The sequence below is a fragment of the Tarenaya hassleriana genome, unplaced genomic scaffold (genome assembly GCF_000463585.1).
Source record: "Tarenaya hassleriana unplaced genomic scaffold, ASM46358v1 Cleome104, whole genome shotgun sequence".
Lineage (NCBI taxonomy): Eukaryota > Viridiplantae > Streptophyta > Magnoliopsida > Brassicales > Cleomaceae > Tarenaya > Tarenaya hassleriana.
Genome location: NW_010960630.1, coordinates 301,983 through 313,516, shown reverse-complemented (window position 1 = coordinate 313,516; position 11,534 = coordinate 301,983). Strand labels below are relative to the sequence as shown.

Sequence of the window (11,534 nt, the reverse complement as noted above, 5' to 3'; positions counted from 1 at the left end):
GATATATATATATATATATATATATATATATATATATATATATATTCCTTATTCCTCAATTAGATCATTAAATTAACTTAATTCAAGCAATAATATATAACTAAATTTTGATTTAATATTGTTGAAAATAAAACCAACAACCAACTTATATGATGATAAGGTTTGCAAAATAAACTTTATACGATGATACCAAAATAAGTATCTCTAAATATATTTGACTATATCTCTAATACCATGTCTCCATCATAATCCTAATAATGTATTTTTCAATTTTTTATTATTCCATTGATTTATGAAAATAAGTATTAGGGGTGGATGAAAGTGGGATATCCGAATTTTTTGGTACGGTTTTGATAATTTTTGAAGACATTGTCTCATTTTCAGTCTCGCGATATTTGAATACCCACTATTCGGATATCCGCGAAATCGAGATCGAAATCCAAAGAAAAGAATGGTGAAAAATTATAAAATTTCATTAAAGTTTATTGATTTCAAGGATATATAAATAATTTTATTTGAAAAAATATATGTCAAGATACTTTTCTAAATAAATAGAAAATCAAAATTATTTTGTTATTTTATAAATATTCGATAATCACAAAATAAAATATCTAGAAATAATAGAATTTGAACCTTAATCCGTCTTTTATTCTTTCTCGTCTCGTTGAATTCGGCATCACCTTCGAGTATCCGTAATCTCGTGTACCCGTAAGACTCCCAGGTATCCCGTAAAATTTACAACTTTTTAAACAAATCTAAATTTAATGGGACCTATATTACAATACACCCTATCCACAAATCAAAACCTAAAGGAAACGGGAACCATACAAAGCCTCTTCAACATAGCCGATGAATCGTTAATAATAAGTGTACGAGTGAATTTGTAGGATGGTGTAACAAAACAATGTGTACGAAATGCTACAAGTATATATAAGAAGATTTTACAAACTTGTACAAATAGGTACACGAGTACAAAAAAGATAAGGGATGTAAAAAAACAACAAAGAGAAATATATGTGAAAAGAAAACTTCAGTGTATTTTAAATTTTCAAATATTATTGATTGTGATGTAGTGATAAAAAAAAGAAATTTAACTTAATTTCATTTATTAATTTGTTGTTATTGAATTTTTGGCTTTCAATTTGATAAGTTTTATGTTATCACATTCGGTTGGTATGTTTGTTTTTGGATGACAAAGAGTTCTAAAGACTGAAATTCCTAAAAATGTTTTAGGGAAATTTGAAAAAATAATAAGATAATCTTTATGTGCTTAAGTTCTTTTTTTAAAAAAAATTATTTACATATATGTACTTTTAACATTTTAATTTAAATACCTATATTTCGTAAAATAGTCAAAAAGTTGTACCTAGTTTTTTTATAATTCTGACTGATCAAGTGATACAATTTTAATAAATTTACAAAGACAGATATTTTATCAGATTTATAAAGTGAAAATAATAAAATTTTTAAGTTTTGGATTTTAAAATATAAAAATAAAGATTGGATATTAACCTTTACTAAAACATAAATTAATATCTATTTATATTCAATATATTAATTTTTAAAAATACTCTTATCAAAAGAATATTTTTAATCTAATTATTATTTTTCTTTTTTTTTTCAGGTTATATTTAGATCTTTGATTGCTATTTTCCAAAGTCATTTAGATATTAAAAAAGAGTGAAAATACGAATTTGGATATTAATGGGCCAATTTTTTACCATGTTTTTGGTGGGCCCATAATTGCGTCTCCTAGTGAGGCACCTACCGCTAGCGGTGGTCAAAATATCCGAAAAATCCGAATCAATCCGTTATTCGATTCATATCCGAACCGAAAATTTGGATATCCGGAATTTACGGATCGGATACGGATATTTATTTAGAGATATTTGTCGGATATGGATCGGATACGGATATTAAAATTGAATTATCCGACATATCCGATCTGATCCGTATTTTATAATAATATTATTAAATATAAGAATAATTTGATATGGAGATTTAAAATACTTAATATTTACATATTTTTTAGGGTGATTCAAGAAAATTTTTATATATATTGAAGTTTATAATAATCTTTTGAATATTAAGATTTATTATATTTGTTTTGAATTTTGAATTTTGAATATATTTGTATGTGATAAATTATAATTATATTTATATTTGAGTTGATTTGAAATATTTAAATTATGAATTTTAAATTTGTGAATATCATTTATCTTAAATAGATTGTATATTTTATTTACATCTAAATTTTTTATTTAATTTAAATTTAAAATTTTATAATATTTTAGGTCGGATATGGATATCCACAAATATCCGTGATTTTTACGAATATCCGAAATTGCAAATATCCGAAAATTACGGATCGGATACGGATAACAAAATCGAATATTTGTGCGGATCGGATACGGATACGGATATCTCAAAAATCCCGGATATCCGATCCGTACCCACCCCTACCTACCGCTTAGGCGTGCTTCGGTTGACATTTGATTTAGTTATATAGGGATTTGGTTATTTCGGTTAGAGAAATATTAGAACCATTCGGTTTTTATATAAATTTCAGTTCGATTAGATTCGGTTATTTTTTATTCGGATTCGGTTCGGTTTTGGTAAAAGTTTATTTTTTCAAAAAAATTATCGGTTATTTCGATTATTTTTTTATTTGGTTCGGTTCAGTTCGATTTTGCTTTTTTGGGTTTAAAAAAATCATAATAATTCCGTTTTGATGTCTTATTCGGTCCGATTCGATTCGATTATTCGATTAATAACCGAATTTGTCATTCCAAACCACTAGGATTGGACGTTTTTATCTGACATCCACAAATTTTCAGATATCTGATTCACGGATATCCAAGATTAAATATGTGATTATAAACGAGATCGAGTATGAGATAAAACGAGACGAAAAACTCTGATATCCGGATAAAGGTTCATGTTTTAAAATAACGGTGGATAGTCAGTAGATATCCATTTACATTTAAAATAACTAAATTACCCCTAGAATTGTAAACATTTACAAAAATAACTAAGATCACTTTCTACTTTTTAACCTAACCCTAACGCATCACTCTCATTTGTCTCTCTCATCTCTTTGCGCCGTTCTCATATGTTCTCAATTCTCTCCACCGATTTGTCTTGATTTTACTAAAAATTACTGCGATTTCTCTTGAATCCCTTCGTTTTCGAGTTTGTTTTGCCTCTATTTCCATCACGAAAGGTAAAGATCCATGTTCTTCAACGATTTAGGGTTTTAAATTTGTAGTTTTGTGTACAGGCGATCGGAAAATAAAGAAAAGTCCGACCACAACGACCGAATTGATTATCTGGAAAAGAATCAATAGAAAAAGAAAAAATCCGGAATTTCGACCTTGTCACTCAAAAACATCAACTAATAAAGTTAAAAAAAAATTGTTTCAACAATTCTCGTTCTTTACATTTCTTCTTAGCGGCTTGGCCGGAACCATAAGCGTCCCTTGTTTCGAAGAGAAGAGGACGGGTTATGTAATTATTGGAATAATTGTTGGAAACTCAAATGGTGGATATGCTTATTTTGGATAGTTTTCGTTCTCTTCTTCTTCTTCTCTTTCATTTTTTCAGTTGACTGTTCCTCTTCTTCAAAGTCTTTCTGTGATAACATTTGATAGTCATGATTCGATTAGTTGATTTTATCTCTTCTTCGATGTATTAAACAATTTGCAGGATTTTGTGTCTATTTCCATATTTGGACAGTAATTTATACAACATTTTAGTTTGAAAACTAAAAATTGACGGATCCGGATATGGCCGGATATCTGAGTTTTGACGTCCGGATATCCGATTCGTATGAGACCGAGATCGAGATAATCTTTCGACTTAACTCGCGGGTCCGAAGCCTGAAGCCTGATAGACTAAAATTCGCGGATATCCGCCGTGCCCACCCCTAACTACCGCCATTGCATTCCCCTCTAAGTCCCTCGTCAGGTCGTCTTTCTCGGGATATTTTTATCTGCTCTAGGGTTTCTTTCGTCGAGATCGTATCTTGCCCAGTTACTTCTGCAGGTGCTTCTCTCCCCCATTTTGACATTTTGTATCGATCAATTCTCTCTTGGTTAAATGTGAGTTCGTTTCTTCAAGCATTTTGATTTTCCTTGGGTCAATTTGTTTTCTCGGAATTTGCTTCGTGCGAATGCGGTATTCAATGTTGTTGATTTGAGTCGAATATGGGGGTTTATTTGTTGGAATTTAGGTGAGTTCGATTTCGGAACAAGAACTTGGTTTCGGTGTTTGTGTGATTTGTTCGCTTATCTGCGAAATTGGGAATTGAAAATCTCCATCTCCAGTCCGTATTTATGTTGAATTCTTTTTGCGTTTTTTCCACATACCGTTAGGAATCTCTTCTTTCGGATTCGCTTTATGATGTTGAGTTTGTTAGTTGAAATTATATGGATTCATTTTGAACCAGCCTCTTAAAAAGCTAAATCCTTACTTGTCTCATGCTCCTTTGTGGGAATCTGAAGCATTTGGATTCTGGAATTCGTTTTATTATCCTCACAATTATCACGTTTTGTTGATTAATACGTATTGGCTCAAAAATTGTTCCTTCTTTCCAAGATTCTTGTCATTCTCATTCTTTGAATCTACGTTTGTTTCAGATTTTTAATGGTTAAAGCGTATAGACAAGAGCATGTATACAAGCACCCGTGGGAACGGGCGAGTTCTGCCTCGTGGAGAAAATTTGCCGACCCTGAAAACACATGCATGCTCTCCCACATCCTCGAGGTTGACGCATTGCACCGAAAACTTGACACTGAAACCGGGAAACTCTACAAGACACAATTCCTTACCATCCATGCTCCTGTAGTACCATGGTTCCTCCGCAAGATCGTGGGTCAGGATATCTGTCACTGTGTGGAATCTACAGTCGTGGATGGAAAATCGCGTTCTATGCAAGTACACTACATAATTTCCATAAGTAATGCTTATTTGCTCGTAAAAACTTATTTCCAAACCAATTTGGTTTTACCAAAGTTTCTTCATGCTCTCTTGGTTTAGACCATGCTTTGTATGTCATTATGTTGGGGTAGTTTGCAAAGTGATGAGTTATTATTTAATTTAGCCTACAAAATTTGAAGGAGCTTGAGTTGAAGGAAGCACTTATTTCTGGTTAAGAGCATAATCAGTTATATATTAGACCTGAGTTGCTTATTACCCGAACGATATTTGCTCGTCGTACCTTCGATTCAGTGAAACAGTAGCTGAAACGTTAATGAAATCAAGCCATTGAAAATATATCGGTACACTACATAGCTCGTTTAGATTGGTGTAATGGATAATCGTAATTCATTGCAGTGCACAATCAAGAACATAAGTTTCCAGGAGTGCATCGTAATGGAGGAGAGAACAACGTATGATCCACATCCTCAAAATCCGACGGCTTGGACAATTTGTAGGCAGGAGACGAGCGTTCGGGCCAAACCCTTGTTTGCTTTAGCCTTCATAGCCCAGAGACTTTGGAACTTGTTTTAGGATCGCTTAAATGTGTAAATCGAAAAGTTTGTTATAAACTTATTTGAACAATTTGATATTTCAAACGGACAGTCACATGTACTATTCAATTGAACCGTCTAAAGGATGTAATACCAGAAATCGTGACTATATATGCCCAAAGCAACTAGACTTTCGATTTTTGTTATCAGAAATAAAGGTCGATATTCGACATTCGGATTGGATAGCCAAACCAAATGGTTATAATATTTTTAAGATCTTAACCGAGCATAAAAATATTCAAAAAATTGCAAAATTTAGAAAAAAAAATATCATTAAAAATTGAATCTAAGCTTTAGTTCCGGTGACTGACTACACGTACCCCCAAACCATACCCGTAATTGCCACCCGTGTGGTGAAACTGAACATGACATTTATTATCATCTACTGATTCTTTTGTTTGTCGGGTTTGTGACCCAAACGAAGGGTCGAAGTGTTACCAATTATGTGGTTTAGAGCCCCTATAAGAGAGATGCACGTCTGTGGAGCAATTAATATTTACGGGTTTTTTTTTTTTTTTTTTGTATTTACACTTGCGTACTTGGTGTGAGTTTCGTTATCACTTCCTAGTTGCAATTTTTTTTTAATCTCCTATCAGTTATTTTATTTTTACGCGTTGCAATAAATTTTGTGAAAACAGCTTTGCTCAATCAGATTGAAAATTAGTTTCTAACTAGTTTGTTTCATTGAAAAAGATATATTTGAGACAAATACAAATAAAACTGTTATGGATGAATTTTAAAAAATAAAAAAAATTGTAGAATTAACTTGTAAAACAAAAAAAAAACATTGTTACAATATATTTTTATTAGTTTTTTTATATTTTACATATAATTTATATCCTGATAAAAATAATACTATTTTCAAAATAATATTTTTAATCTAAATTTTTATTATATATATTTTTTTTCATGTTAGCTTTCATTGCTAATTTCCCAAAAGTAATTTAGATATTAGAAAAGGGTGAAGATACAAATTTGGATATTAGTGGCCCAATTCTTTACCAGGCTTTTGGTGGGCCCATAATTGTGTCTTCCTCCGGTAAGGGAACAAACAAAACAATGGTTGATTCGTAAGAGATTGTTTCCCAAGTCTACACCGCCATTGCTTTCCCCTCTAAATCCCTCGTCAGGTCGTCTTTCTCGGGATATTTTTATCTGCTTTAGGGTTTCTTTCGTCCAGATCGTATCTTGCCCAGTTACTTCTGCAGGTACTCTCCCCCATTTTGACATTTCGTATCGATCAATTCTTACGTGGTTAATTGTGAGTTCGTTTCTTAAAGCATTTTGATTTCCTTGGATCGATCTGTTTCTCGGAATTCGTTTCGTGCGAATGTGGTATTCAATGTTGCTGATTTGAGTCGAATATCGGGGTTTATTAGTTGGAATTTAGGTGAGTTCGATTTCGGAACAAGAACTTGGTTTCGATGTCTGTGTGATCTGTTCGCTTATCTGCGAAATTGGGAATTGAACTTCTCAATCTCCAGTCCGTATTTATGTTGAATTCTTTTTGCGTGTTGGAAGATCTTATTTTCTTCTGCTGTAACAACGTTTTTCCTACATATCGTTAGGAATCTCTTCTTTCCGATTCATTGTAAGCTATTGAGTTTGTTAATTGAAATTTTATGGATTCGTTTTGAAACAGCCTCTTGAATAGCTAAATCCTTACTTGTTTCATGCTTCTTTGTAGGAATATGAAGCATTTGGATTTCGATTCTGGAATTCGTTTTATTATCCTCACAATTATCACGTTTTGTTGATTATTAGTCTTGGTTCAAAAATTGGTCCTTCTTTCCAAGATTCTTGTCATTTCAGTCTCTCCCCTGTTCGAAAATTTTGGGGTGTCTTATATGTACAAGTTTGTTTATTTGTATATGTGTGTCTACATATATGGAGTTGTTGTAGTTTGGTTGATTCACTTGATTGTTGCCTTCATGAACCTGAGGGTTTAAGTTCCCAGCTCATGCTGAGGTCTAGAAATATTTTTTTTTTCAATGTTTTTGTTCTGCTTTGTTCGTTAACATGATGAAATCATCGACAATGACATAGTTTAGTTGGCATTAACATTTTCACATTGTTATGGGGTACTTATTCTCTTTCTTTGAATCTACGTTTGTTTCAGATTTTTAATGGTTAAAGCGTATAGACAAGAGCATGTATTCAAGCACCCGTGGGAACGGGTGAGTTCTGCCTCGTGGAGAAAATTTGCCGACCCTGAAAACAAACGCATCCTCTCTCACATCCTCGAGGTCGACACTTTGAACCGAAAACTTGACACTGAAACTGGGAGACTCTACACGACACGAGCCCTTACCATCCATGCTCCTGGACCATGGTTCCTCCGCAAGATCGTGGGTCAGGATATCTGTCACTGTGTGGAATCCACAGTCGTGGATGGAAAATCGCGTTCTATGCAGGTACACTACATACTTTCCATAAGTAATGTGTATTTGCTCGTAAAAACTTATTTGCAAATCCATTTGATTTTTACCCAAGTTTCTTCATGGTCTCTTGTTTTAGGCCCTGCTTTGTTTGTCGTTATGTTGGGGTAGTTTGCAAAGTGATGAGCTATAGTTTAATTTAGCCTACAAAATTTGAAGGAGCTTGAGTTGAGGGAAGCACTTATTTCTGGTTAAGAGCATAATCAGTTGTATATCAGACTTGAGTTGCTTATTACCAGAATGGTATTTGCTCATCATGCCTTCGATTCGGTGAAACAGTAGTCGAAACACTAATGAAATTAAGCCATTGAAAATATATCGGTACACTCCGTAGCTCGTTTAGATTGGTGTAATTGATGATCGGAATTCATTGCAGCTCACAACCAAGAACATTAGTCTTCAGAAGTTCATCGAAGTGGAGGAGAGAATAAGGTATGATCCACATCCCGAAAATCCGACGGCTTGGACAATTTGTAGGCAGGAGACGAGCATTCGGATCAAACCCTTGTCGGCTTTGGCCTCAATGGCCGAGAAAGTTGAGCAGAAGTGCGCCGAGAAATTCATGCAAAACAGTGCCAAGGGTCGGGAGGTTATGGAGAGGATTTGCAAGTATCTCGAAGCAGAATCTTCGGGAATCTCGATCCAAAGGTTTTAAACTCTCTTCAAAGATTTTGTAACACTTTAGCACTTCGCTTCCGATCATTGGAATAACAAATACAGGGGAATATGATGAACCTTTGAAGTTTGATGTAATGTTCAATTATACCATCTAAAGGTAAAGGATGTAATACCAAATCATAAATTCGTGGCTATGCGTAAAGGAACCAGACTTTCGATATACTCACTGGGAAATCGTTTCAAATTTGGGTTTCGGATTGTAAACTTCAACAAAGGCAAGGTGAAGCTTGTGGTCAGCAGAAGCAAAAATAGAGGTGGATATTCGACATTCGGATTGGCTATTCATAAACCTCGCCGATTCAAATTCAATATAAATATTTTGGAAACCTTAACAGAACATTAAAGTAACCGAAAAATTATAAATTTATGTGGAAAAAAAAATTATCATTAAAAATTGAACCTAAGTTGAAACCAAAGCGGAAATCGAAACGTCCGCCCATAATATTTTTACAGTTTTTTTATGTATTTGGAATTTACTTAGTGTGTTAGTGTATTTATAACTTCCTAGTTGTAATTTTTTTATTTTCTGTCAGATATTTTTTTATGTGTTGCAATAAAAGATGCGAAGACAATTTTACATAATCAGATCAGTTTTAAGTGATTATTTAATTTGTTTCACTGAAAAAGATATATTTCATACGTTATAAATAAAATTGTCACCGGTAGATTTTTAAAAAAAATGAAAGATTATATGATTCAGTTGTAGAAGAAAAATATTTTTGTGATGGTGTATTTTTATTAATTTCCTATATTTTATATATAAATCATGTTTCCGATTAAAAAAAAAAAAGTTCTGGATCTGCCACTCTTTATATATGCATGTGACAATATTGATTGTTGTTTGATTTATCACGAATTGAGGTTGACACGACTTGACAAACGCATAAAATGGGGTGAAGCCCTAAATTTAATTAACAATGGGATTCACATTTCAAATTCTTTGTTTGAATTTGGTTGTTATTGGTTTTAATTTTTTCTATTAACAAAAATTTTCAATTTAGTTTATATCCAGATTAAAGTTTTCTTCATTATAAAAATAATTATTTAAAAATAATAATTTTCTTTTCATCCGTGTTTTACCGTTATTTCTACATTTAGCTCAAATTTATTTATTTTTATTTAAAATTTTTAACAAATCATATTTTAAATCGGATCCATTTTAAAGATAATTTTATATTATACTAGATAAGATCTACGCGATGCGCCGGTTATTCTTTTCTTATTATTAATATAAATTATTTGTTTTTCATCAGGAAAAATTATTGATATTAATAATAACAAAAGTGATATATATATATAATATAAAATTAAATTATATTATTAAATATATATATATATATATATATATATATTATTAAATCAATGATTTATTTTTGTTGTCTTTATTCACAATATTTTTGATGATTTTGAATTATGCATTCATATAAATTCTTGTATATGATGATGTATAAAGTGATAAAATACCTGAATCATAAAAAAAATATTAATTAATTTATATAATATTGATATTGTTCTATATATAATATGCTATGAATTTAAGATTTTATATGATTATTGTAATTTCTATCAATAATTTTTAGATTTACATCTATAACATTATAACATTAAATTTAACATTCAATTTGTGTGGATTTCTATTGAAAGATCATATGATACGGAGAACATTATAATGCTATTATTTTTAGATGAAATATAGGAAAGTTTGTTAAAAATTAAGTAAAAAATAAAAATTTCAAATTGTATATGTAAATTTCAAATTAAAAAACATCACTAATTCATTTATAATTTCTTATAATTTTATAAATTTTAATAAAATTGTGTATAATATTACTTACAAAAAATTATACAATTTATATTTCTAATTTTAATCAAAAAGAAATTTATTGTTATTAATTGTCCCTTAAAAACATAAAGTAATATTGATATGGTGAATGTTAGTTAAGTATAACATTTTTCTAAATTTATATATAATAATTTTAAACATATTTTATTACAAATTTTATATTACTATATTTTAAAAATTATATATTTTAAATTTGTTAAAAATTTCTAATAAAAATATATATACATAAATATTAGTAATAATTTAGTCTTAGTGAAAATTCTCACATCTGAAAAATATTCTATTCATATTTAAACACTTCCTTCATCTTGATCATATCTAACTATTGAGTATTTCAAAATTGACATCTATATATACATATATATATATATATACATATATATACATATATTCGTATATAGATATAAATACATATACATATATATAATAAAAAATAAAAATGTATACACATGCATACATATATATATAAACATACATATGTACAAACATGTATACATACATACATACACATACATTCATATATGCATATATAAACACAGAAATATACAATGTAAATACAAATATATATATATATACATATATATAGAAATACATATATGTTTATTTTTATTTTTTAATATTTATATTTTATTTTATTATCAGATACACCTATATATTTACATTTATATATATATTTATAAACATCTATTTAAACATATATATATACACATATAAATACATTCATATACAAACATATATATTCATAGATATATATATATATATACATAAATATATATATAGAGAGAGATACAATTTAGATGTAATCTTGTTTAGTAAAAAAATATCAATAATTTTAGTTTTAAATAAAAAAATTTATTCATATAATTGCAGAAACACAGTCTCAAACTTCGTTACGATAATACCATATGAAAAAATATAGACGATTCGATTCAATAAAAATATACATACATTCATATAGTTTCATTATCTTTTGTTTGAGTTTATGAAAATATGTTGTGTATGATTATACGCATTTCATGTTCCAATTTGGATATATAATATCAT

At 30.0% G+C, this 11,534-nt stretch overlaps 1 protein-coding gene and 1 long non-coding RNA gene across 2 annotated transcripts; both read left to right on the top strand.

Annotated features, from left to right (window-relative positions):
• Window positions 1-3,073: 3,073 nt before the first annotated feature.
• On the top strand, window positions 3,074-5,119 carry LOC104804976. Its single transcript, XR_770420.1, has 2 exons — window positions 3,074-4,044; window positions 4,638-5,119. It is a non-coding gene; the product is annotated as an uncharacterized LOC104804976 (long non-coding RNA).
• Window positions 5,120-6,604: 1,485 nt separating this feature from the next.
• LOC104804975 (protein slowmo homolog) lies at window positions 6,605-8,781 on the top strand. The gene is made up of 3 exons (XM_010529363.2): window positions 6,605-6,739; window positions 7,651-7,945; window positions 8,346-8,781. Exons 2-3 carry the CDS (start codon window positions 7,658-7,660, stop codon window positions 8,622-8,624), a joined length of 567 nt encoding a protein of 188 aa, XP_010527665.1. The 5' UTR covers window positions 6,605-6,739; window positions 7,651-7,657; the 3' UTR covers window positions 8,625-8,781.
• Window positions 8,782-11,534: the final 2,753 nt, after the last annotated feature.

Coding starts and splice junctions, on each gene's coding strand:
- LOC104804975 (XM_010529363.2), top strand. CDS start 7,658: ATGGTTAAAGCGTATAGACAAGAGCATGTATTCAAGCACCCGTGGGAA. Junction 7,946..8,345: donor GAAAATCGCGTTCTATGCAG/GTACACTACATA, acceptor AATTCATTGCAG/CTCACAACCAAGAACATTAG.